General features: G+C 42.1%; 1 protein-coding gene across 3 annotated transcripts in view; it reads right to left on the reverse strand.

Moving 5' to 3' along the window:
- The window catches only part of nr4a3 (nuclear receptor subfamily 4, group A, member 3), a 42,698-nt gene that overhangs the window by 12,404 nt on the left and 2,711 nt on the right, over window positions 1–27,583 (reverse strand). For 2 of the 3 annotated variants that reach the window (XM_088601428.1, XM_088601427.1), the window contains 5 exons: window positions 26,062–26,226; window positions 17,665–18,560; window positions 6,341–6,470; window positions 3,498–3,661; window positions 1,600–1,799 (listed from right to left, as the gene is read on the reverse strand). In XM_088601428.1, the coding sequence (XP_088457554.1) occupies window positions 1,600–1,799; window positions 3,498–3,661; window positions 6,341–6,470; window positions 17,665–18,558 (1,388 nt within the window). In that variant the 5' untranslated portion in view covers window positions 18,559–18,560; window positions 26,062–26,226. Of the gene's footprint in view, window positions 1–1,599; window positions 1,800–3,497; window positions 3,662–6,340; window positions 6,471–17,664; window positions 18,561–24,901; window positions 24,984–26,061; window positions 26,227–27,583 lie in introns of those variants that run through there. The other variant, XM_088601429.1, reaches the window with a different exon arrangement.

Genomic DNA, 27,583 nt, shown 5'->3' on the forward strand with positions numbered 1-27,583 from the left:
AAAATCAATTAAACATACAGATCTCCTCTTTGGTCTGTTTTGGCCCTGGAGTTAAGGGAACCTTCAGATTGCACTGAAGTTGTGAAGGAAGGAAAGGGGGCTCTGTGCTTTGACACTGAAGGCCTTCCCTGCAGAAGGCTAGACAGCCCTGCTCAGCCCCCATTCCAGACCGCCCTAGCTTGCGGTCCTGCTGTTCATTGTGAGATCCCACTTCCGCGCACAAAGGGGAAAGAGCCTGCGGTTCAGAGCTGGGCTCTGCCGCTGTTGCCTTGATACCTCCCAATAAACTCAACCAGCCAGATTCTCTGTGCGGTCAGCACGATGCTATGGCAACAAGCACCAGGCACTGGCTAGCACTCTCACACTCCGCAGGTATTTTTTTTTATTGATTGACCGCAGAGGAGCACAGCGGGAGAGAAAGACCCCCTTCACACTCCTCATCCCCTACCGCCGAGCGGTAATTTAACTGCCGACACACACACACACATACACATACCAAAAAAAAAGCCTTGGGACATCACAGATCTTTAAGGGATAAACAGATCAATTTCTTCAGCTCACTGCTCATCATTTTACCAGTGCATCCTCTAAGAGGGTGCGGTGAGCGCCTTTTTTCAGCTCGCCGCCGTTCCCTCATACAGACACCTGAACACCTGGCATCAGGAGATGAACGTATTTCAGGATTCAAAATGGAATCAAGTGGCGTGCTGTCACAACAGTGCTTGCATGCAAGCACGCAAACAGGGCCCAGGATTCTTTGAGAGGGCAGCGGTGGCATCAGCCTCCAGGCTTGCAAAAGTAAATAAAAACAGAAAGAATCAACGCCTGTGAATCAATTTGTGCGACAGCTTTAATGAAGTGGGTTGTCATCAAACACCGTGCAGATTGCAGAGCAGGACAGAGTAAGCGTGTTTCTGAATACTGGGAGGTGGCAGGAGAGTTTGCTACGGGGGAGGTCAGGGCTGAATATCATTAATAAAATGAATCATCTATTTCTTACGCAGCAGCCGAAAAGTCTTCATTTTGCAAGAATGCGACAATCTGCACCTTCTCAGTAATGAGTGATTATTAATATATTGAGTGGCGGTAGAATATGTGTTAATGATAGGAGTAATTTCACTAAAAGCCATTGCATGCTTTGAAATAGGAGCTGTAAGTGCAGAATAACTGAATTATAATAGTCTGTTGTAAGGGAGTAAACTACAAAGTGATCAACGTTGTCGATTAATACTCGGGCATAATAGTCACCCCTAATTTTGTCAGAATCGTTCCCCACTTCACCTGCTAGACTGCTGCACGTATCACACCAGCTACCCCTCACGTAGCTCAGTGCTGGAATTCAGGCTGCTGGAATTAATTCTCATCTGGACTGTCCCGCATGGCTGCACTCAGAAGAGGCAGTAAAATGTAGCCCTAACCGTCGAGAACTTTCACCTCCGCCTTTGTTCCCTCCCCCCCGCATTGCCCCGCCAGTCTTCAAATCGGCCCCCTTGGCGCAAAGGCGATACAACCGGGACAAAACAGCAAACCACCAGACCCGGCTTCTCATCCAGGGGGTGGACACAGCCACTCGCTTCGCCTCGGTGGAGGGGGTCTCACCTGTTGGCGAGCCGCAGCACGAAGAGCTCCAGGAAGGCGGAGTCGATGAGCAGGTTCTGGTCGTCCCGCGGCAGCTCGGAGAAGCCCGGCAGGCGGTCGGCCCAGCTGCGCGTGACCTCCATAGAGCTGGTGAGCAGGCGGTAGAACTGCTGGATATTCTGGGCATCGGTGGAGGCCGTGGGCTGGTCAGTGGCACTGAACTGAGGGGAGAAACCGAGGGCCTTGCTCACACACCGGCCAGCACCGGGGCGACTTCCTGTCTGGCTTTCAATAACAGGAAACCCAAAAGCATGCGGCGTGACAGAATCACGTCTGTCTTTGAGGACGCTCGTCTCTGAGGTCAATACGACAGGCCTGCCTGACTCCAGTCCTCAGGGGCTTGCTGTCCAGCAGGTTTTAACAGCCTCTCCAAAAGCTCCAGTTTATTAAGAACAAAGAAATGCTTTAGCTGGCCCAATTAAGCAAATAACGAGTTTAATTAGGTAATTAAGGGCTCAGGTGGAAGGCAAAAAAGAACCCTTCTGGCACTCTAGGAGTGGTGTGCTCCTGCCCTGAAAAGATTCTAAACCTTTCTTATGAAGTTTCAGCACAATTTTCCTTCTGTTGTAATTGTGCAAACAAAGCAGTAAATTTAATTTGGTATGAAATTCTTCAGCAATATGACCCATTAAAAATGTTGGCAAAAGGAGGGAACGTGATTTTTTAACTTCTATAAAAACTGCTGGGTATTTGTACAAGCATATACACACATAACACTTAAACATATTTGTGTTAACCATTTGTGTTCTTTATTTTTATTACATCTACTTTTTCTGCTACTGTAGCTTTCTTTAAATATGTTTTTCATTTGGGGACCATCAGGAAGGCTACAGGGGGCAAATTATTTCAATTAGAGCTTTATTCAGATCAATAAAAAAGATATATTCCAAGTGAAATTTTAAAGATTGATACAGAGGGACTTATTAGTCTTGAAAAAGTGTCAATGTTTTTCTTCATGTATGAGACAATGCATTGACTGTGCCAAAGCAAACACCTTCATTCAGATCAGTATGTGCTAAGAAAGGTTGAATTCTTCAGATAATGTGTAAAAGGTGTAAAATTTGTGAAGGGACAGGGGGGTACCCAGGACTTGAAAACCAAGCTTTGATTGGTTGAATTTAGAGCAAGTGTTTTCTAAACAGCCAATCAAGCGGCATTACATAGAAACAGAAGTCTTTGTAGGTGTACTGGACACTAATCTTGCATTTTAAGTATTTTAAGGGATCCCCTTCCATCTGAATTTAGACACTGGTATCTACAATTAAATTTAAGCCCATAGAATAAGTGACAAGCTAAATTTTTATATGAAAATCTCTCAAACCAGCATCTTCTCAGTGTTGCATATACATCCAAACACACACGTGTGTGTGGACACTCATATACACACATGCACATACACAGGCATGCACTCACACCCGTGTACACATACAAACACATGTGTATGTGCACACACACATACACACAGGCGCGCACATGCACACACACATGCGCAACACACACGTACACACAGGTGCACACATGCACACACACACATGCACGTACACAGGCATGCACTTGCATTAATGCTAACACACGTGTATGTTCACACACATACACACAGGTGTGCACATGCATGTACCCAGGCATGCACTCACATATATACACACACACATACACATACACAAAGGTGAGGAAATGCACACACACACATGCACGTACACAGGAATGCACTCACTCACACACACACACGTACACCTACACCTACACAGGAATGCACTCACATACGTGCATACACACACACACAATTACACAGGAATGCACTCACACACCTGCACACACACACACACACATGCACCTACACAGGTGCACTGACAGCTCACCTGGCTGTAGTCAAGCTCTCTGGGTGTGGACTCTGTGAGTGCTCGCACTAAGGCATGGAGGAGGCTGAGTGGAGGGGAGGGCGGCGAGGGCTCAGACTGCAGCGGGCTCTTTGGTTTGGAGGGCAGGCGACCTCTTCTCCCTTTCAGGTTGTCGGTCCGGACCACTGCGGAGGAGAGAGGAGAGGGGAAACACGGATGAGCACCAGCTCCCACTGCACTCCAATGCAGTTAACATCCAGGGTTCCTGGCTGAGGGGTCCCTCGCTGTGACTAACTGTTGCGTGGAAAGTGCAAAAAGGCAATCAATCGGACGCATGCATACGGAACAGTTGAGTTTTCCCTCCTCCGGTTTGACGCGGAAGATCATCTAACAATCAAAAGGGGAAAACTTTGCCATTGGAATTGGCTGTTGCTGAAGGTCAGTTTTGTAAACAGTACACAAGTGGTTGAATAAGCGTGGCACAGAAATGGCATGTGATATCTGACTGCGCTCACAGGTGCCCACTCGCTATCGAACCATGAGGCACAGCAGCTCCTGTAATTAGTGTGCTGGCTCGCTAACCGCTGCTATAGTCTCCTCACATTTTTCTAATCACTGCGGTTTTCACAATGACACAACCAGCCCGTCTGTCTTTGCTGTGGGTGGAATCTACTTTCCAATTGTGTCTGGTGGCCCAAGCCGATATATAAGATTTTATCCGCCTTTGGGTTTATATTGAATCTCAGTGATTAATCACAGGTTACCAACCGATATTCACAGCCTAATGTCGGACACCAAACGGATTTTGCAGTTTCTGGAAATTCCAGGTGCTGGAGGGTATTTCTTCCGTTACATATCAAACGCAGTAAGAAAAATGCGCTTGTCCTCTGATTCATTAACAATCATGAAGGGAGCCTGGTATAGAGGAGAGAGGCTGTCGTGATATAGAAGCTGATTCACTGGGATCTTTAAGAAAATGCCCTCGTGATTCTCTCGGCTCACGACGACACTGTCGTCAGCAAGAGCAAGAACGAGCAAATGTCAACCACTGCTTCGTAAACTTCACAGTGCTTTTATTTATTATATTCTGTGTTGTAGTGTGTTATCCCAACAATTGCTGACCAGCAGGGGGCAGAACTGTGCACTTTGGGTTTTCAAACTGCAAAGCACAGAAAAACTACTCAGATTCCTGCAGTTTTCTGCAGTTCCCCTCCCCCCCAAGGTTGCAATCAGGAAGAGAAATATGCAAGGGGAGAAAATAATGTGCAAACTCAAAATTTGAGGAAATCTTTCAAAAACCTCAAATCTTCTTCGAAATCCTCATGCTCACCTATATGGCTTGACACCTCAGTACCTGTCTGAGCTATTATCGCCCTACTCCCCACCTCACAACCTTAGCTCTTCTAATTCTGGTGACGGGTCCTTCTCCTGTTCTGCCCCCAAGCTCTGGAACTCCCTCCCCAAGGATATCACAGAGTCACCTGCTCGAAACTCCTTCAAATCCAGACTCAAAACCCTCTTCTTTAGAAGAGCCTTTAGTTCACTGGTTCTGCTCTTTTCCCCTCTGCTCCTACCGTATTCAGCACCCCCATCTACTGTCTCCTCTAACTGTTTATTCTCACCCTGCTTATTTTGTGTATTTTTTTTTTTATTGTTGTTGCTGTCATTCTGTAAAGCGCTTTGAGAAGCCACCTTTAAAGGCGCTATATAAAATAAAGTTAATTAATTATTATCATTATTATTATTAAATCAAACTTCACAGATTAGCCATCCCCGGGCTCTGGCCTGAATGCCGGGAGAGCCCCTGTTGTAGTGGGAGCACGGAGCAGCTCTCCTGCGATCGCGTCTCTACATTAACGACTTCAGCTGGCGCGGCTCACAGCTCGCTCTGCCGTGTCTCCAGACATCAGCGCGTAATATTCAGCAAATTACACACTGCCAGCCCGGCTCTCCGGCTTGTGACAAAAAAATAGGTTCAGTCATTAATAATCCTGCTGCAAGTGATTACCGCTTTGGGAAGCTAATTACTCTGCACAGGAAATTCCACTTCCATGGGTTTAAAGGGTATCACAGTGCTAATGGCAGAGCCTTCTGACTGACCACATTTGAGCGCAAGGCGACTGGCGCTGGTGGGACCTGTCTAGCGCGGGCTGCGACAGACCAGGGCTGCGCTGCCGTATGGGAAGGGCAGCCTTGAAGAACCGCTCTGAAGCACGGCGATCAAGCGGGTTCATCTCTGCCGGTCCTTCTGCAAACAACTTCAAAGTTCCAAAGTTGCCTCTGTTAACAACGCTCAATCTCTCAGGAGCGAAGAGGATTAGTAAAGTAGCTGGATGGCTCCAGAGAGGGATATACTGTATAGCTGGACAGCAAAATCTGCTCTCTAAAACTGTTTCTTATTTGGGGATCACTAGAACGAAATGCAGAACATTGTCCGAATATTCATTGACTCTTCCAAAAAACTTTTTTCACTCCCCTAGCTTTCATTCCCTCAGTTCCCAATTCGTAATGTAATGTTCTGTTACTTTTTAAACACAATTTAAACAACCAAATTGACACCATTGGTAATGTATAATACGTTTAAAGTAAACCTAAGGGAAAAAAGGTTCAACTTTCACAAAAAAGCTAATGCTGGATATTTTTTTATTATTTAATATTACCATTTGATCTTGAGTGTGTGAGTGAGTCTGTTAGTCAGGTCGGGAGGCGCAGCCGATACTCAATCAATGATAGACAACGACTTTAAATAAAACTCTTTGGGTTAGTTGGGCAGGGGCAACATCTGAGGCCTACGCCTCCTGAGGCTTGCCTGTCAATCGGCCTGGCTGGACCCTGGCGTGCGGACAGGGGGAGAACAGCCTTACCTTCCTTCACCATTCCCACACTCAGACACTTCTGAAAACGGCAGTACTGGCACCGGTTGCGTCTCCTCTTGTCCACTGGGCAGTTTTTGCTGGCTAAACAGACGTATTTGGCATTTTTCTGCACCGTCCTCTAAAGATGGAAAGGGAGGGTGTAAAAAAAAAGAAAAGTGAGGATGAGGGGGGGTACAAGCGCGTATCTCTCCATTCCCCTTCCTCTGCAAGGAATTAAACAAGAAGCTGGCAGGTCAGATTTTAATTACAATGTGAAAGGCTACAGTGCCATTGGTATAATTAGATAAAATTAATTTCCTAACATGCTAGCCCGCAGGAAAAACAATTTTATTAGCGCTAGCCGCTGACAATGAGAATCAGCGCGGCGCGTGCTGAAGCTGGTCTCAGGAGACAGGCCGGGCTGCGTGATAAAATTATTTCTGAAACTACGGGGTCATCACATGATACCTCTGGGGTTTCCATATCTCGCCTTTTAATATCCCTTTGGGGATCATTTTCTACTCAGCTGCCTCCCGTGATTATTACTGACCTTATTAAAATAAAATAAAAATGATCTGGGTGCACTTCCGGTGCCACTGCTGTTCGAAGGAGAAAAATATGACAACATATAATTGAGTTCTCAACTCTGAGCAGGCAACACGACATAAGGGGTTACAGAGCTAGGGAGAATGGTGCTCCACACACTTGTGTAATTCAGGAGAGAGGGCCATTATACTCCTCACGCTCATTAATTCAATAGCTGCGTTATCACTCCAAGAATCAAGTTACACTGAAATAATAACAAGGCTTTGCATTTATACAGTGTTTTTCATCCGGAAAGATCTCCAAGACCTCACTTTCTAGGGAGGAGGTTACTTGCCTCTCCCTGCCACTGAAGGGCAAAACTTTCAGTTTTTTGCAAGAGGAGAGAAATTCATTTCACGGTCTGTCGAACCATCGGGGCGGTTGGGCTAGGCCGGACCGACGCTTCTTTTTCCGTTCAATCCAGCAAGAAAAGGCATTTTTGGGGAAAATGGGGACAAAAAAAAAATTCCAATCCCGTGCCCCAAGTGTTGAGCGAAAAACAAACCAGGCAGTATATTTGTCACAGGAGAAAGTCATATGATGAAATGAATACAACTTAAGTTCCAGATGTCTCCGAAAGGTGAAAAGAATTTCGGAACGGGAGGGATAAGGCTAGTCAGAGGAGTTGCTTTTGTGATGCTTTACAAATCTGGAAAAGCTTCCCTCATGGAATTGTATGAACTATAAAATGAACGGCTGAAAGGATACATTTGGTTGTTTTTTTTTTATTTCTTACACTTCGGAATAAAAAGGCTCTGGTGTGAGGCTGTGCAATTCGGCAGTGAAAAGTAAGACTGTCTGCAACTGTACTGTAATGCCATTAATCTTTATTTATTTCATTCGAGGAACGAGGACCTCACCATTTACAGCAGGGGGCCTGACCATGACCAATAACTAGCCACAGGGTTATCGAGCACAAAGGCAGCTCTTCACAATGAGCGAGTGAAGTCTCTGTTCATTAGGAGAAAGCTACGGCAACATTTTCTCTTCAAGGGTGTTTATGAAGCCTGAATGTCTTACCCGCCTCAGAAACAGGGCTTAACACTTTCAAATGCCTCTCGTAAACAATTCCTTAACTCATAGAGCTTATATAAAAATATGAGTGTTCTGAACAAACCCATTTCTTCTTAGGATTTGAGAAGTTTGAAAATAAATTGAAATACCATTTCATCCCATAAATTGAATTAAATTAAATTTAATTTAATTCTTAAATTTGCAAATTGACACGACATTTTCGACATCTTGAAAAATACAGCTCACTGATTTCACGATGATCTAATGTCAATCTATATTTTTGAAAATGTTAATTTATTTCAGTGTTTTTAACATCCACTGTGTGCTTCCCCCTGGCTTTTATTGTACATTACAGCACATATTAGAAATAATCCCATGTTTTCGAAAGAGTCAGTGAAAAGCTATGAGTGGCCAAGTCAGAATTAGTAAGATCATTCAGCAATGATTTGGGATTTTCATGTCAAACTCCAAGTTGTCAAAGAGAAGATACTGCAGTAGGTTTCCATTTGACATCAATCCAGAATCTGCACATTCCAAAAGCTGAAATCCCAGAAGGTTTGGTGTGAGTGAAATCTCACATGAAAACTCTTAATTGCACACAAGGTTATTGTAGTGTATAACACCTGCTGAAACACTAAATTATAATAATAACTATATTGACTAAATCTAATAAAAAAGAAAAGAATCACCAAAAAGAGACGCATGGGCTCATTTCATGTGGAAATTTAAACAGGAAAAAATTGTGTTATAACTGCAAGTTAACATTATAACTTTCGGACTGTTACTAATTCTTATGGAATAAAAATAGTTTGAGTGTGTAACTGCTTCAGCGTGTGTTGAAAAGGAACGAGAAAATATTAATTCCCAGCTGAAAAGAAGAAACACCACATTTCAGTTCACCAGAAGAAGCCTCTACAGCTGAAATGTTTTTTTCTTTTTCCAACTTTTCAGCGTGTAATCAACCTTTACTTGTAATACAAATTATCTCCAAGTATGACTCTTTTTCCATCAAAAACCCATATTGGATTATTGGATCATGCTGTGCATCTTTAATGACTGATTTCATCATTTAAAAATGCTACATAGCATTAAGACTCCTCAAGATTTTACTTAGAAGTACTTATACAGTAAGTCCTTACAAGTAATAATAAAGGGGTATTAATAAAATAATATGTACTAATATATTTATGTCATCTTTAATAATCATTACAAAAAATAACATATTCTCCATTTATCTTTCGATCAACTTTATCCTAAAAAAGTCACTAAAAACATGTTTGCATGTTTAAAGATTTTGGCTTTGTATATTTTATTCAAGTATAATTTAAAATGTTTTGTATATGTTATTAATATGTAAAAAAAATAGGAAACATCACGAAAAACAACTCAAAGATAAACATTTTGAACAAAGTAAAATTGCTGTTATTCATATATAATAAATATGACTACAACCTAACAATATTTAACATCTCAGGAGGCAAACTCATAAAATGCATGTCTTAACACAGAATTGGCTTGCAAGTATTTTTTTGTTCAAACATGTTATAATGTACTTCTTGTGTTCTAATCTCAAGAATAAAAAGAATTTCAAAATTAATCTTGTTAAAAAAGTTGGATCTTTCAATTGTTACATTTTCATTTCAGTATCAGATATTTGTTCTTAGTATTAGGTACATGCAGCATGTAGCGTGTAGTGCTTCATGCTTCTATAAGGAATGAAGACATCAGAAGAAATCACAAATGTACAATATATTTTAAATGTATTTGTAAAATAACACAGCAGCAGTAGTAGGTGTGGAGCAGGACTCACACAGTAACTGGAAGGTTACTCTCATACATAGGGCACAGCTGTTGTCCCTTTGACCAAAGAACTTTACTCAAACCGAACTGTTCGCAAAAAACTCTGACGTCTTTCTTTGTTGGCCTCTATGCTTAAGCACAGGCCCGAGATGCCCTATATATATATAAATCTGTGTATTTGTTTGAGAATTCTGTTATTGCCTCAGTTGATGCCCTAGTACGAACAACCTCCCAGAACAAAAAACCTTTTCTATAGAAAGATTTGTGGAATACGCGGAACATCTCCCTGGACGTGGAAGGGATTTGCATCAGGAGGTTCACACTAGAAAGATCATAGGCTCTTCTTCGGCACTGCCGTTCCGTAATCTATCAAAATCAATTATCAGTTCTGTGTTTGGACAGGACTAAAAATGATCGATAAGTCAAAGAAGCCTCCGTTTATGATACCCTGCCTACCCGCGAGTATTTTAATTAGGGCAGTCGGCTTGCTGTACTTCGAGGAGGCTGAATTAATTATTGTTCATGCCCTGCACTTTGCTGAGCTGATTGTTTTAATGACGGGGGCTGGGATGGCGAGGGTCTCTGCCCTGCAGTCAGGCAGGCTGCTCGTTCACGAGCGTCTTCCCCGTCTCTGCTGCCGCGGCGCGCGGAGGAGACCCTGGCAGCCACAGGCCGTGAAGGGGCACGGATGCGGGCGGCCAGCAGGCAGCGTGTGCGATCGGTGCCGAACACAGGAGGGCGAGGAGAAACCGTGTGCTACAGGGACAGCTTGGCCCTCTGTTGGCACCGTTTTAAAAAAAAAACACCAGGCAGGTACTACGCCCCAACAGGCAGACCACCCCTCTCGGTGGTTTTGAGCCTCTGAGCCTCGGAACCCAGTTGCATTGGTTGAATGGCATTCGTGGGTGAATACCTGTACATCCACCGACCATTCGAAGTCTCCTGGGCAAATCTCTATCTTTACTTACGTGGGCTTGCCCAGAAAGCAACGCAGAACCTTTTTTTCTTCTGACTCCAATGACTGACTAATTGTTATGAAGACTGTCGGTTACAACTTAGCAACAGGAAGTGGGAAAGTTAAATCCTACACTGAAGCCTCATCGCTTTCCTAATTTCTTGAAAAAGCAAGGCATATGAATTTGTGGGGAATATGTAGCAACAGATAAGAATACACACTGAAATAGTACAGAATGTATAGGTGGGTCCTTTGTGTTAACTCGATATTTTAGCAGGAGGAGTAATATGGCTGTAATACAAAATACTATATTATAATATTATTATGGAAGTAATAGGACTGAACATCCTACTGTATGTAATCTACCCATCCAATTTTCTAACTGCTTTATCCAATTCAGGGTCACGGGGGAGCAGGAGCCTATCCCAGCAAGCAATGGGCACAAGCCAGGATTCACCCTGAACAGCACGCCAGAAAAACTATATTAATGCTTCAGATAAATCTTTCTTTTTTAAAAAGAAATCCACGTCATTTATATATAGAGAGAGATTCTGCATGGAAAATGTAACTAGATTAAAATTTCTGACCACATTTTGAGGGTATTCAACCGTATCAAGTAGACACAGGTTTTTTCATTTATTGAATAATAACTAAATGATCAGTGGAGTTACAGAGTTTTAAAAATGATCTCTAGTAGGTTCCGTTCACCTTCTTAAAAGCCCTTCACTTTAAAATTCTCTAGAACAGAAAAACTGCAGTTCTACTCACACAAATGTGACCTATGTGTTACACCCAGTTGTTGTCCACGATTTCAACAAACCAACAGTGGCTTTTAAAATGCAAAATGCGCTAACCCCTGTAAAGCTATTTAGAACTGAACTTTTTAACACCGACTGCTTCCAATGTTCACTTTACAACAAATATTTCAGGAGCAGGTCCCAAACATTTAAACTTGAATTACCAACAAAGCTATGGTTTTTTTTTACTGACTGCAGATGACAAATCTTGACTGTGGCAACGCTGTAATGCCATACTGCTTCAGCTTGTGTCTTCACTATTACAGCAGCCTGCTCTGTGACGTGTGGCACATGTTTCTGTTCATGTTGGCAGCTCTGCCCTAGGAGTTTTTTTTCTGTATATTTATAAAGAACTACAGCTTGTGTGTGTTTTTTTTTAAGTGCACATTGTATTCACACTGTAACCCAAATCTAATCCTGCCCTGTCGCACTGCAGGTGTCATTACCACGGTGACAGAGGGCTGTCCAGCTGCTGTTGCTGCTTCCCCATTGAGCCAGAGAGCTGTCAATCAGAGCAATTGCTCTATGACCCCTGTGGGGATTTCCCTGAGTCTGTCAGACACAGTGAAAAACTGCATTATATTCTAGCTGTGACAGGCACATTACAGCTTTTTTTAATTAGAGGGAATATGTCGGCAAGTACATGCTCGGAAAAGCACTTTGGCACAGTATTTATTTTTTTGTTTTGAGGGAGATCATAAACGTCACTGCAAAACTAGCATTCACTGAGTGAGGGATATTGTATTTCGGTGACAGCACACTATCTGCTATGCTGCCTGAAAGCACACACTGACATACCATCCCACTCTAACTGATAAACCAAGACCATTGTATCAAAGCATGTGAAAACGTTCAGAAATATGCAGAAAGTGCGGTTTATTAAATACTTGCTAAGGCAAGCAAACTGGAGAATCGCAGGGCACATTCATTTGAATCTTTTCCGGTGTTACAGAAATTTTGGTGGAACTGTTTTGCTATGCATCCCCTGTTAAACCAAAAGGCAGCTGGAGGAATGACTTTTGACCACTCCGTACGCTCAGCTTCTCCCTGTTCATATCAACAGAATGAGCCCACCTCTTGTCAGCCGGGTAGAGCTCTAGGGGAATGTTAAGCAAATCAAAAGTCAATTCTGAGCACCTAGACAGGTGAGGTCTGCAGCTCTCTCCAGTCAGATAGGTGAAGCCTCTGGTTATGATCTGAACGAGCATCACGGCAATAAAACAACCCCTCTGTGACTAATGCGCTGGCCTTCATGGCCTCACATATGAACTGTAAATAAAGCAGAAGTCGGGTGGGGCACAAAGACACCCAGCCCCTCTCCTGAGAACTGTTTACTCTCATTGAGCCGCACCTATCGGTGCTGCAGTAAAAGGGCTGAATTATCCTTTCATCTGTGGAGGAGCTGATTATCAGCAGCGGGCTGGTGGTGGTGATGGCCTGGGGGCGGGTGCTGAGCCCCCCCTCCCCCCCCAGAAGCGAGCAGAAGCAAGCCGGATAACCCACACAGAGCAGACTCATGACAGGGAACATGTGCTAATGGGTGAGGCTTAAATTAAAAGCCTAGCAGGGATCAGCCCCCAGACCCCCCCCCCCCTACGGCCACCTCAGTGGCTATCAGAAGCTCGCTGCTCTGCCAGCTGAATGTCTCAGAGCCTCCTCCTAATTAAAAGTTCTCCGGCATTTTTTTTTTCCAGGAAGGAAGTGGGTCAATTTTAATTGGCTCTCTGTCCACTGTTAGGGTTAATGTTAGGCTCATTAGGAGAGACGATTTGTTATCTTCCAATCCCTGCCATTTATTTTATCGGTTTCAATTTGCCTAATTGAGATATGAATTGAATTTGTTTATTGTTACTGATTTTATCTGATTTTCGAACTATATCTATATATAAAATTAAGGAATTGACCCCCCTCTTTTTTCTGAAATTAAATGCTGAAATTCATTTAGTCACTATAAGCTGTGTTTGTGAAGTCCTGGGCATTACAGCACAGCTTACGTCTATTTTGTCTGCAGAGCGCCCTCCGTTTCAAACCTTAAAAGAAAGATTTATCTAAATATAATTATATGAAGATTTCCACGCACTTGCAGTTTGCACAGTATTCAAATATGTGTTATTTTAAGCCGCGTTTCCAGTGAACAAAACATAAGAACAATTACAAATGAAAGGAGGTTATTCAGCCCATCTAGTGTGATGCCAGTAGAGTCTGTGGCTTAAAAGACATTTTCATGAACAATAGCTTTTGAACACAGTTCAAACAGTAAGAAGTATGGCTTTGATTAAAAGACGGGCTCGGTGACTTTAAACTTTATAGGCAACCCAAACGTAGCAGCTTAGGCAATGTAGCCTGCAGGACGTTTGATAGAGGCCTGCTATTGAAAGGTTTAGTGCCAGGATGTGCTTCTCTAACTCTTATTAAGAGAACAAAATATACAAAATATGTAACAGAAGCCGTTACAAAATGCATTTCCCGAGGTTAAAATTATGGGGGAAAAAAGTTTTTGCAAACTACAGGCTCTCTCTGATCAAGCGATTAGATCAAAGTTCATTGCACATCTTTCATTTCTAAACAGTAATTGTACACAGATATTGGGGAAAAAAAACAACTAATAAAAATTCTGATTACATTTTGCAAAGCGGCTGATTTTCCTCAATGTCTTGCACTCCTACTCGACTGCCCATCTAACCTACTTCCTGTTATTGATCAAATTACTACAGAGCACCCCAGCTCCACTTCCCCAGCTCTGTCTGGTTTAGGAAAGGATTCCTACACAAACCGTCCAGGGGGCAGGACTAAATCCTGTCATGAACAAAATACAAATTCTTTTGCCCGAACCAGAAATGCTTTAAATGTGTTACAAAACAAATACAGACAACACAAGGATTTAGAACTAAGCAGAGGAGCTCTGTAGGTATTTTGCTGCAGGCCCAAGTGATTCATTAGAGTAGTTCTTCAACATGTGGATCTGATACAGTACCCTGGATCTACATACATACAAAAATGATTCCTTGTGAGACAGAAACCATACAGTGAGTACCATAAGACAAATTTAGTGTACATGTCAAAGATGGAACATGTGCTTAGTTTCTTTTTTATTCGTATAAGCCGCGGGATTAATTAGTAAACAATGATTTTTGCACAGTTAAATGATTCTGGGGTTAAACCACACTTTTTCGTTCGCAATCTCTGCCATTGTTTGTGAAAACACTGACAGATGTTGAAGTGTTGACGACTGGTGTCGACAGCACAGCAAATTACAGTAATGGGCAACCATGCCCAGAGGCCCAGCGGGCCCTGATTTTATTAATTACTAAATAAAGACAAATTGTAAAACTAATTGAAAAAGACTAATTTATTTGGCAAGACCATGGGCATTATTCAATTATCCTCATCCTCCTTTTTTCCCCACATACAAAAGAGGTGTAAGGAAATTATACGTCCCCGCTACCAAATAAGATAAATTAAAAAATGTGATGTGGATTTCTGGACGATTTTATTCTAATTCTATTCCTGCATTATATCAATGTTGATTTCAAAGTGAATTCACAAATTAAATTGGGACATTTTTTATTCTTTAAAATAAAAGAATGTAATTCAGATTCGTTTAGATAACACTGTCTCAGCTTTTTAAAAGAGACTGTACATTTAGTCTTTTTTGTCTTCATTTTGTCTGTTTTGTTTTAGATCTTTTGCAAAACATATTCTTTAAAGAAAATGCCTGAGCCCTTATAGAATATGTCCAATTGCTCTAACATGGTCTCTTTATGCTGCTCAGTCTAGCAATGGAACTGTTGTTTCAGTTGAGCTCAACAGAGTTTTTTTAGCCACCGCACACACACAGCAATGACATCTGAAGTTTTTTAAAAACTGCAGAAATATCTAAACTTTCAAAAATCCTTTGAAAGTTTAGAAATTTCCAGTGCATTTACTGCACTTCACATGACTAAAAATGATAGTTTCTGGTTTCTTTCAAAAACAAATCACAGACAATGTAATTCAAAATCACAGCTGTTCAAAGATCATTTTCAGATGAACATGTTTCTGAAAACTGCAATTCTGGGTGCACTGATTCTGTGGAAAGTACATGAGGGACACTATGAGGAGCACCATTTTAGTATTAGTATTTGTTTGCACGAGTGTTGGTTTATGCAACGAAATTCCCCACAGACAAATAATGAGCCCATTTTCGACACACCCCGACAGTGCTGTCTACGTCATGAAGACAAGATGAAAATGTACTGGCTGAAACAGCTAGTGTCCTGACTCTAACCTTACCAGCCTGAATCTTTAGCAATTACAACACTGAGCTTTTTTTGTCAATTTACCCTCTAAGAATGTTACTGTGAAGATAAAAGCTTCCCGTGACACTCACAACTTTTTCTCTGATTGACAAATTCTTATTTTTGAAAAATATATACAGAATAAAGTAGTCAGATTTTGTGCTGCTGTACATAAACTGAAGTAACCATCAATACATTTGCATGGTGTTAAACTGTTTTAAGGGAAGAAAGAGGCAGACAGACACATTGCTGAAGAGCAACAATCGAGCATCTCTCTTATGGGCATCTAAAAATTCAGCGTTCAGTAACGAAAGGCACAGTAATTCTACATGACTGCATCTCATGCTTGAGCACAACATCAAAACTGGTTTGTCCACGATGACATCAACATTATTCAGCAATCCTCATTTCTACGGCAGCAATTAAAAATGATCATATGAGCCTACACAAACTACCTGTTGGTCAAAATAATTCACTCTGACAAGCATCTGTGCCCCGTGTAAGAAATCAGACCACTGAAAGAAATCAGACCAGCACAGAGAGGATATTTCACTTTTCTCACTCAGTAAGGATAAGACGAAATGGAACGACCTGTGCAATTACCGTGGCAACCACTTGTAGCAAAATCCCAGAGTTCCAATTCATGATGATCAGTGAGAGCACTTGATGCATTTCTGTGAGAGAGAGACTGTCTGGGATCCTTCTGCAGTGTCTACTCAGGGTTCCAACTGGGCTCTTAGCTACTTAATTACTCCGCTATTACACTAGAAACGTTGCATCTTAATTGGATTACTGCCATGGCTAAAACATACTGCTGAATTGTTTAGACTTTCGATGGAAAGCACACATTTCTGAACTGTATGTCATGTGAGAAAGCCCAAACTGCTTCATAATAAAGAGTAAACAAACACACAAATCCTCACTCATTTAACAGTGGCTTTGTCATGGGAACAGTACACACTGCAGAGCCTGGCGGCATGGTCAACACACACACCTGCGGCTGTACCACACATGCAGCCTGACTGTGGGAAACACGCGCATATCTACTGCCTTTGAGTCCACATGTGAGATACAGCTCCTGTTCAGCCTGCCAACAGGAGCGACACTAGGGGAACTGCAGTCACAATTTTTGATCGGTTACAAATCTCAGTAACAGAATAAATTCATTGACGTGCTGGAACATTTTTACAAATTTCGACATAAATACAAAATCGGGAATTTGTGAAAGTCGTCATGTTCCCACGAATTGCAACGTGATGCCACCCTTCCTGCTCACTAGTCACCATAACGACTAATGGGATGTGACGTTTAAGTACGGGTTGGGCAGCAGACATTTCACCGCAGAAAGGTGATCTGCATGCAGAGTTAACAAGAGAGCTGTATTTGTCGGCTCAGACCGTCTCAAAATCGAAAGCAATATTTCTATTGGATTCAAAGAGATGTCTTCACAAGCCTGTTTGTTTACAATGTCGTAGGGCCGCAACACATCACCGGAGGTTTCGTTGCCTCGTTCTGAATCGCAGAACCTGGCACTGCGCGTACCTGGAAATTTCGCCCGTTTGGTGATGTAAACTGGAAGTTTTACACGTTACTGCATACGTGCTACTTTTATTGCGGTTTGAACTGCATTCTTCAATGCTGATTCTTACCCTGAAATACTAAAACAGTGTTGCAGTTCCCCTTTAAACTACCGCCCGAGCACAGCACCACCAGAGCCTCGCGTTGGGACACCGTCCTGCTGATCTAGCCAAAGGGAACAGCGCGGGCAAGAGGAAGAGGAAATCGACAATTGCGGACCATCCCGCTTTTACGCCGACAACTAAAAAAACCCGCGCCGCAGGCCTGGCTCGGGCCCCTCGCGAGAGAAGCTGGCGAAAGTGGAGGGGGAGGCGGCACCTCCGTTACCTTGAAGAATCCTTTGCATCCCTCGCAGGTCCGGACGCCATAGTGCTGGCAGGCGGCGTTGTCTCCGCAGACGGCGCAGGTGCCCTCCCCCGAGGAGGGGACGGTGCGGCCCGGCGGGGAGGGCAAGCTGCCCTCCCCCAGCAGCGGGGGGCCCTGGCCCATGGCCAGGGGCGAGAAGTGCAGGCTGCTGGGCTTGCTCAGGTGGAGCGGGTACAGGTGGGCCTCCAGGCCCGGCTGCTGCGGATGCGCCGAGGCGGAGGAGGGGGCGGAGGACGAGGGCGACCTCTCGGGCCGCAGGGGCAGGCCCAGGCCCGGCTCGTAGCACATGCGGTCCCCGGCGCCGCCGCCGTGGGGCGGGGACTGCTTGAAGAAGAGGGGGAAGCGAGGGCTGGATTTCAGGGGGCCGGAATCCATCAGGCTGCTGGAGCCCATGCAGGTCTGGGGCACCGGGGGCAGGCTGTGGGGGTCTTCCCAGATGGAGGAGGCCCCCGGCTGGACCGGGAATCCTGGCGTGGTGGGGGTGGAGGGGGGCGACTGCTTGAAGTACATGGAGGTGCTGGGAATGGCGTCCTCGGACTGGGGAAGGGGCAAGGGCGGCGGGGGCGGGTAGGGAGCCTCCTCTTCTTTAATGACCGGTCTTTGGGTGGAGTGCATTTGGTACAGGCAGGAGGGCTTGAGCTCGTAGCTCGGGTAGTTGTCCATGAAGGTGCTGAAGCTCGGCAGGGAGGTGGTGGCGGCAGCAGCTGAGATTTCGGTGCCTCCCAGATCCATGCCCAGCTTGGTGTAGTCCGGGTTCATGACGTCAGAGCTGTAGTCCCCGGGGTAGGCATAGGTCTGTGTGGCATAGCTGGAGCCAGGTGGGGAGGGGCCATACTGGGCCTGCACACAGGGCATATCTGAAAGGCAACCCAGAAGAAGAGCACATTAACGCATCCTTAGAGTGCAGGATTTGAATCGCTGTTGCTTTTGATCTCTTTACACGAATGACACCTAAACCAAGACAGGCGTAAGTCCCCCTGGTTTCAGGAAAGATAATTTAAACAGCTGCCCAGTCCCTGACCACAATACATAATGACGCAGTATTTTTTTTTCTTCAATGAAAATACTTTGGCTGAGTTAGTATTAGTTGCAGTGAGGCTTTCCCTTTAAGAAAGGGGACACCCATAAGGTCAGAGATTTAGAGTGAAATTACAGTGGGGGTATTGTGGCCGAAGGAGTCAGATGAGCCATCCAGTTCAGCCCCAATCCTCTGGGAAAAAGTTTCCTGGGGGAAAAAGACAGAGAGCCTGCCCCTTCGAACCCAAGCCCCCGAAAACGGCAGCCTTGCACTCATCAGGCAACAAGCCTCAAGGTCTTTAGTGATTATGTGCAAACAGAAAAAGAAAAAAAACCCCACACACTACTGCTGAGAGAGATAAAGCAGGAAACACAGAATGGCAAGCAAAATCAAATGCTAATATCCAAATCTCACAAAGGAGCACAATGGCAACCGCTGCTAGGAAAACTTCCAAAAATGACTTTCCTCATGCAAAATATATACTGAATTACACAAAAAAAACAACGTGACCAATTGGGCACCCAGGGTGCACTACTCTTCTGTTTTTTAAATACTGGGCAGCCTGCTGACACCCAGCACGGTTTTACTAATGAAAGAGAGCCAGTTCTGCACAAAACTCCATCTTGCACAGACTGCAGATAACGATATCCACCAGCGCATGCTAATGCTTTTGCTGTCAATATAAAGTTTCAGGGCACATGAAGCACAACAAACAACCCCCCCCCAGATAAAATCCAAACCTGGTTGAGACTTCCTTTAAAGCTCTGTTCCGCATTTGCAAAAGGCAAAATAGGTTTGGATGCGTCCTGCCAGAGCACTTGAAAACTATCGGCTTCCCCTGATTACTCGACACAGATGTTGCATCAAGCTGTCTGAATGTTGCTAGGCATCAGTTATGCACGGTCTGTATGATTGCAATCTACGTTACTTCTGCATTTCTCGGGAATGCCACCTCCAAGCGCTGTGTTACAGTACGTGCCAGGATGCACAACAGAATGAGAAGACGGACACGACAGATCTTTGCTAACCTTTTTTTTTTTTTCCCCGAGACTGCCCTCATAACAAACCCAGTCCAGTCAGAGTGTATCACCTACAGAAGCAGATGGCTACGGTTTAATATGCATGGGCAAGCTGGTGCAAAGCAAAAATAAAAACAAGTAAAAGTATGTACAAAAGACCAGTTTAAAGGCAGTTACATGGTCAAAAAACAAACAGATATATGAAGAAGCAAAGAAACTTACAGACAGTGAAGCATTAGGCTGTGCCAAGGGAGAGAGAAGCTCTCAGTTAAAAATAATGCGGGTGCACAGCTCTACTGTGCAACAGCAGAGAGAACAGACATTGAGGAGGGCGAACCCACAGAGCCTCATTAGTTATACTCAATCCTCCGGGGCTGACCAGACTCTTATTCTTACCACGAACAAATTAGCCATTTATCCCCATGAAGGCCTGCAACACACAAGGCACGCAAAAGCATAAAAAACTGGAATCCTCAGATGGGTTCAAGACCCGATACAGCAGAAGCCAACGCTGCAAAACTTCGTTTTCAAAAACGCCTTGTGTGTTGTTGTTTTTTTCCTGTTCCCAATCCTATCGTTTCTGGGCTTGTTCCGAGAGGCATTAAAAACCCAAGAAACGCCACAGGTTCCAAAACTCGCCCGTGCCTCACCGTACATTTTAAATGAGGAAATTAGAAATGGCCAGAGGATCTTTCAGGAAATGGGTTTCCAACAAAAATGCTACCCTGCGGACGATGACAAATTCACCATGAGAAAGCATTAATGATGAATTGGGAAGAGAAAAAAAAATGTGTTTGTTGCACAAAAGCACAGGCAGTTTTGCATAAAGGTAAGACTGAAATTAGATGGCTCTGACAGTTCTGGTATTTGATGATGAAGACACTTTCACTTCTAAATGAAGAGGCCAAGTCTGGAATATTTTTAGAAGGAAGGCAACTAAAACAGGTGACCAACCAACTTTACACGGAAAACATTGAAGTGTTATTCCTGTAATATTTGCCTTGGAGCTCTATTTCTACAAATAAACTGGTTGTAATTTTAGTCTGTTTAACATTCAAGCTCATGACAAATTAGCAAGCAAAACAGTTATTGGCATCTATTTTTCTAAGTGCAGTAAAGTAACAGAACATGTTTTACAATACAAATCTAAATATACTTTACAAATGCTTAGGAGATGTTACAGAAGAATTTAGGCTTTAGTTGTGTGTTTAAAGGTCTACATTCGGTGATTTTCAAGAAAATAATCATGTTTATTTCCCTGATACTTTTATCTGAGCATAAGGTTACTTTAAATTATATCTTAACAAAAAAGGTAGAAACACTGGACATTGGTCTCCCAATATCAAAACTTAAAAAATATAAAAAATGATCTGTTTTTTAGGGATATAAAACATACCCCTAGAAATGACATGACTTGGATGTTTTAAAATGAAAAACGTTAATTCTCCTTAAAGTAGAACTGTCATGGTAATTTCACTGTTGACCCTTCACATTTTTAGAAACGTGTTATCATATAAGGTACAACAAATAGATAAGCGAAGATCAAAAGAAAATATGTCCAGGAAAAGAAGGAAAATATTTTACACTGATATTTAAAGGGAATATGCATATGAACTACTTTATGTGCAACTTTTCTTTACTGCAAGTTATAAACAAAATTCTATTCATAATTTAAAAATAAATATTAAATTATAATTTTTGGTGCAGAAATCTTTTTTTAGATACTAACCTTTTATGAATTGAACTATGGTGTAACGTCTAGACATAGTATTGTCTTGGACTACAATACAGGGTTGTCTTTAAGGTCACATCAAAAAGCATAATTTAAAAAGTCTGAGGGCAATAAGCCTTTCTCCATATCACGGGTGTTGCATAACACAATTATCTGCGATGTGGTGTTAGCTGTTTAGATTAAAGAGGGGAAAAACGTGGTCGTGTGATGTGTGTGTGTTTACTTCTCCTATTGTACTTATAATAGGAGGCAGAGACCGGCGTAATCACTCCTGCTTGCATGCTTACAGAAGTCATGATGTTTGCTCTCTAGAAGGGAACTGTCAACAAAGAAAAGGTCCCATTGACGTTTTCTTCTTCAACAGCTTTTTCCTCTGGTGTCTTCGTAATCACTAATATTCCGGTACGTAATGTTTGTTTAGTAAAATCAAGAGACTGTATCAATTATGTACGGCTCCTGCGCCGGCTGTCCTCAGGCGACTCTCGCGCTGCACAAGCCGGACTACGCGCGCACACACACCCACTGTGTACGCTCACAGGAAAGGAGAGAAGTTTCCAAGTGCGACAAACTTCGCAGCTACTTTCTCCCCAAGACATCCATTGTTAGGCTTTTAAAAAACCCGAATGACGCTCAGACTCCACATCATTTGTTCCCTAAATGTTGCGGTTTCGTCTGACGACAAACTCTCTTAAATTTCAAATGCTGTTTTTTTTTTGCTCTCTCTCTCTCACTTTCTCTGCGTTTGGTATTCCGCAAGACAATTAGAGATAATTTACCGATCTTTTTCAAAATATTTATTTCCCCTTAGACAGCAGAACGAATAATAATGAAAAATTGTATTTTCTAAAGCACCCTTAAATCCAGCCATCTCAAACCAATAGAAAATCGTTTAGGAAGAAATATTATATTCTTTTAATAAGGCGTTTCATTTTTATTTTGTTAGGTATTGCTTTGACAGGTTAGTAAACTGGTGTTCTCTGTTAGATTAAATACTGTGATACCAACAGTGTAATGATAATGTTGGTGTTGGTTGTGTAAATAGTAGTGTTGGGACATTTGAATGAATTTTTATATTAATGTTATATTATTATGTAAAAACAATGATGTACTTGGGAGAACTACACTGAACATAAAACACTACATTCTTTTGTGTAAACATATATCTTTGGAAAGTTTAATTGATATGAATACATTATTTCCTTATTTTAATTATTTAGCACAGTCTTTAATAATACAATCATACTTCCCTTAACATGTAAGAGTAAATATTTAACATTGTACCATTCAATACTCTGTCCTTTTAAATATTAAAATTAGATGTCTCTGCTTTACAGTTTCACCCCAGCACCAAGCTCTGAAATACTAACTTAAATATGAAGTCTATACTGATTTAGTAGGACGATAGTTCCTGTGTTAATGTATTATAAGAATTGCACTGTAAACAGGATATAAGTAGTGAAAATAAAGCAGTGGTTGACAGCTGGAACCATATTTTCACTCTAAATGTAGCCCTCCTGTATCCTATAGTGTCTCCAAAACGTGACAGGTTTTTATCATCCATTACTGAAGTTTTTTTAAATACAAGCAAAATACCTGATACTCTATTCTACATTTCCAAACAGAAACTGAATTTATTTGGGGTGTTTTCACGTACAGAATATACACAATACTTTAAACTACTTTACATGAACCAAGCCCCTGAAGAACATATTTAGACACTCATCGTTCAAACAAAAAGTAAGGCTTCAGAGATTCAAAATACCTTATGAGTCAAACTTTCTTATAGGAAACTCACGACACAGCACGGCCCCCTTCCTCAGCCCTCCCCCCACGATCACACTGGAAAGGGTGGGTAGGAGAAATTAAGAGTCGATGACTTCACTGCGTGGTTGGGCTGTGTGCGTCTACGCAACTGACCAGCACTTCCTTCCACACAGGAAACACTCGCTGAGGAACTTCATTCATAAGTTCAGTTTTCGCCAAAAGTGTCCTTTTTCTCCTCTCTTTTCTGAGCAAATTCGACTGTCTCGTTCAAGACCATGAAAAGAAAGGGGAGGTCTGTTTGTTTTCAAAAGGACGATTTTAAATCAAATTATTCAAAGTATGGACCAGTGTATTCTACCTTCAAAACTGTGCAGGAGCTGTGATGTAGGTGTCACTGCCTCCAGCTTGTTCTTTCCACTGGAGCACTGTGATGTCACCGACTGTGGACCGTCACAGCCCCAGCACAGGAAAAGATACGAGCAGCTAGAATTCCCCTATGGCTTTTCGTCGGATACTGCACTTGATAACTAAACAGCCTGAGCTTCACCAATTTTATCACATTACCACCGTCTCCAGGGGTTGTTTCTGACATTTAGGAGAAAAAAAAAACAACGAAAAGATCTCAGAATGATTTTCTACTGCCTTCAAAAAAAAATCTAAATCGAAAAAAAAAAACACTAGCTACAGTTTAAATTGGTATGCGATTTCTCCTACAACCATTATATATCTATTATATTTACAGTTGGCTGTGATTATCGCCAACATACAGATGAGCAATCTGAGAAAGATTCAGTTTACACTATTTTTAGTTCAAATATAGAACGCTGTATAACTAAACATTACATTATTTTTTGAAGATTTGTATTCAGTTATTCAGCTTCCCATATTGCTGCACGGATATGTCACTGGAGAGCTGTGGCGGCAGAGCGTGTCAGCGGTCTTTTCTGTGCTTGTGCATCACGGTGACAGAGCTTGTACATTATATTTCAACACAAATGATGTCAAACTCACTGGCTTCCATCTTGCCCGTCATCCCTAGTGACCCCATTCAAGCTGCTTTCAAACCAGACAAGAGAAACCAGGAAGTCCCAAATACCCCTATCTCTCACCCGTCCCTGAAGAGAGTTTACTTTCTGATCAGTTTCTATTTAAAAAAAAACTGGAACATAAGAAAATCCTCACAAAGATATTGTTTTAAATATCGGACCCTACAGAAATGCCACTGCGCTGATGCATATAAGTAATTACTACAAATACAGCATCTGGCTTCAGAGGAGAATTTGGTCAGGGCCAACAGCATATGAAACTCCTTCGTCTGGGGTAAGGGGAGGTATTCATGACCCACTCTGAATTTGTGATAGGCACCAAACTAAATTTTCTTTTGTTGAAGATAGAACAATGATCTAATTTAGGCATTGTGGCACCTTTCCTGACTACAAAAGGTACTGTCTGCTATGACTCTATGTCAAAGATGAATTTGCCCTTATTGATTCACTTCCTAGGAAGAGTCTGCCAATCAATGAAAGAGAGTGCACAGACGATCAGGTTAAAACAGAACTAAAGCAAACACAGACACCCCCATAGAAAAAGTCATGTTTTAGTCACAAGCTTCACAGTGGTTAAGGGACACAGGGAAGGGAACTGATAATTAAAACAGTCTCTGACCTCGAGGTGTGCATTTTAGGTGGATAAAATGCAGCCGTTCCAATAACTGTGCACGCTTGCTCATAGTCAGAATGCCATTGATCTAACAAACAAAAGATGGATTGCAAAAATAAATATATAAAGAAAGACTTAGTCAAATTAGTCAAAGAAGTTTATGGAAAAAAAACGAATGAATTACAAAATAAGGCGGGAAATTATGCAGACGCAAGCACGCAAACAGACACCTGCAATTGTTTGCTAAGCTGATACACTGTGCGGTGCACGTCCAATGATTAGACGCAAGCGCAGATTGGGTTAAGACCCTGATTTCTAAAATTGTACATATAAATAAGTTTGTTTTTCTTTAAAAAAGGCAAAATATTGCTGCTGCGGCCTATGGAACAGCCGCACCCTGCGCCGAGGCGCTCGGGTCAAATGCCCTGAAGCGATTCGGTGAACGTGTGACACGGCACCCCGTCGTGCCCAGTCAGGCACACTTGACATTTTCAAAATCGTCTGTCACACTTCCTCCCTCTCCACCTTATTAAAATGGTCATTTGTGAAATCACCGAACTGCGTGCCTGCTACATTCTTTGTTGGAATGGAATTTATCATCAATATTATCCCTCCTGTTTTAAAAGCTGTACTGGCTATTGTGCACTAATTCAATTAAAAAATATATACCTTTATTTCGTCTTCATCTCTTATAAAGATGGGGTTTATTGAAATAAAAGCCCCACCCCACTCCACTCCCTAAACAATACACACTCGGGAGTCATTAAATATATGCTTTCCAAATCTAAATTTTTTTTTTATATTTTTCTAAAAACATGTCGGTTGTATGATTAAAGTGGCTTGTTCATTAGTATTTTTTTTAACCTCAAAAATACGTCTTGAATTTCGCTCCACTTTGCCCTTGATTAGCATGACTGCTCCCCTATAGGTCAAAAATGTTCAATTTACACTGCTATAAAAATAACCGCTAGATTTCTAAATGCGATTATTATTAGGCTGTTCTTATGTTCACTCATGCTTCTCCAAAAGAGACTACTTAGACTTTTACAGTTACTTGCAAAAGTATTTAAATGTGCTCAAACTAAGACTTTGAGCATCACCGTTTGCAAGAAACAAGCCCTGACATCAAACAGCACGCCGAGTACAGCCTTCACAAGGAGACTTACCTGGTTGAAATTTTGCTTGCTGAATTGTGGTTGTTTTTCTCGGCGGAGGAGTGACGAGCCGGTGGGGAGAGGCTGGCTCAGCGGACTCTTCTCCGGGTGTTGAACTGTCCGTTGGCCGGGTCTCGGAGCCGGGGCTCGGCTGGGGGCGCTCTTCCGAACCGGGGTCTGGAAATGAGCAGTCGAAGCCAACCATATACATAAGCAAGAAAAGGCTGACTAAATCGTAAGCTGATAAATGGTCGAAAAAGTCGATAACAACAAAATACAGGTTAACTGGACTATTGACAAATAATTGTAAATGCGTTTATAAAAAAACTGAAGGCTATTGCACATATTAAAAAAAACTTTAAAGGCTCGTTTTTTTTTTCTTAAGAGGACATTTCAAAATATCAAAATACACAAATGCAACTGGTATATTCTTTATATATACAACATGCGAAAAAAAAACAGTTCTCAGGCTCAACAATAGAATTATTCCAGAGCAATTTTGTTTTTATTTTGGGTCGGATTTCTTTCTTGTATTTGAAAACCTTTCCTTCCCACCGATTTTAATAATTACTCAAATCGTAAAAGCGTCGTGAAATTTCAAACAATTTCTTATCATGAAGTTTAATATGTTGCGGAGAATTAACAAAAATAAACATAAACATGTGAACGAAACACTAGTTATATTTTGGCAATTCGGGGTCACTGAAAATACAAACGATAACATGTGAAGTTTAGCTTATTGTCTTGAGTTATGCGGTTGACACAAACACAATTTAGGTTGTGTGGAAACATAAAGAGTCTCTAAAAAAAAAGTCCTACACGATCGAGTCATAGTCTGTGGGACACAGAACACATACGTGACCAGACTCTCACAATTGTCAGCAAGAAATGATGTTTAAGAAACGAACGAATGGACACACAAACCAACATTTAACTGGTGGTAAAAATCAAAATAATCTCTACAACTATGTATCGTATCTCCAATAAAGACAGTAAAGCGTTATCTCCAAGAAACGTTACACATATCAAACTATGCCTGCCAAAGTACCAAAAAGTTTTGAGTGGCAAAATTAGCAGAACTTGAAATGGAAAAAAATAAATGGATAATCGTTTTGTAAAGGAAGGAAATAAGTATACAAACGTAAAGACCTATTTTATTGTAAATGTAAGTATTTTAAAGTAGTCTTATTCCTTGTTGACTATTAGACAACGCACAAAATAAACTTTTAACATCAGTACTGAAAATGTTCACCTGCGTTTTTGTCAAAATCCAACTGAGTCCTGCGAACACAGTAAAATATTTTCATACCTATTTTACAGAGTCTAGCGCCCCCTCTCCGCCAAAGACAAGTTTTCGAACCAATCTCCGAATCCTCACCTCAACAACGGCGAACGTGAATTTGTACAGACCTTGTAAGTATTCAACCACTGTAATCATCACTGACAGATATGATGACAACGGACATTTGTGTGGTGTCTCTATTATTTTTGCCTTTCAGATAGTGACGGATTTCTATGAGATTTGTACGGGTTT

The sequence above is a fragment of the Lepisosteus platostomus genome, chromosome 12 (genome assembly GCF_059453375.1).
Source record: "Lepisosteus platostomus isolate fLepPlt1 chromosome 12, fLepPlt1.hap1, whole genome shotgun sequence".
Taxonomy (NCBI): Eukaryota; Metazoa; Chordata; class Actinopteri; order Semionotiformes; family Lepisosteidae; genus Lepisosteus; species Lepisosteus platostomus.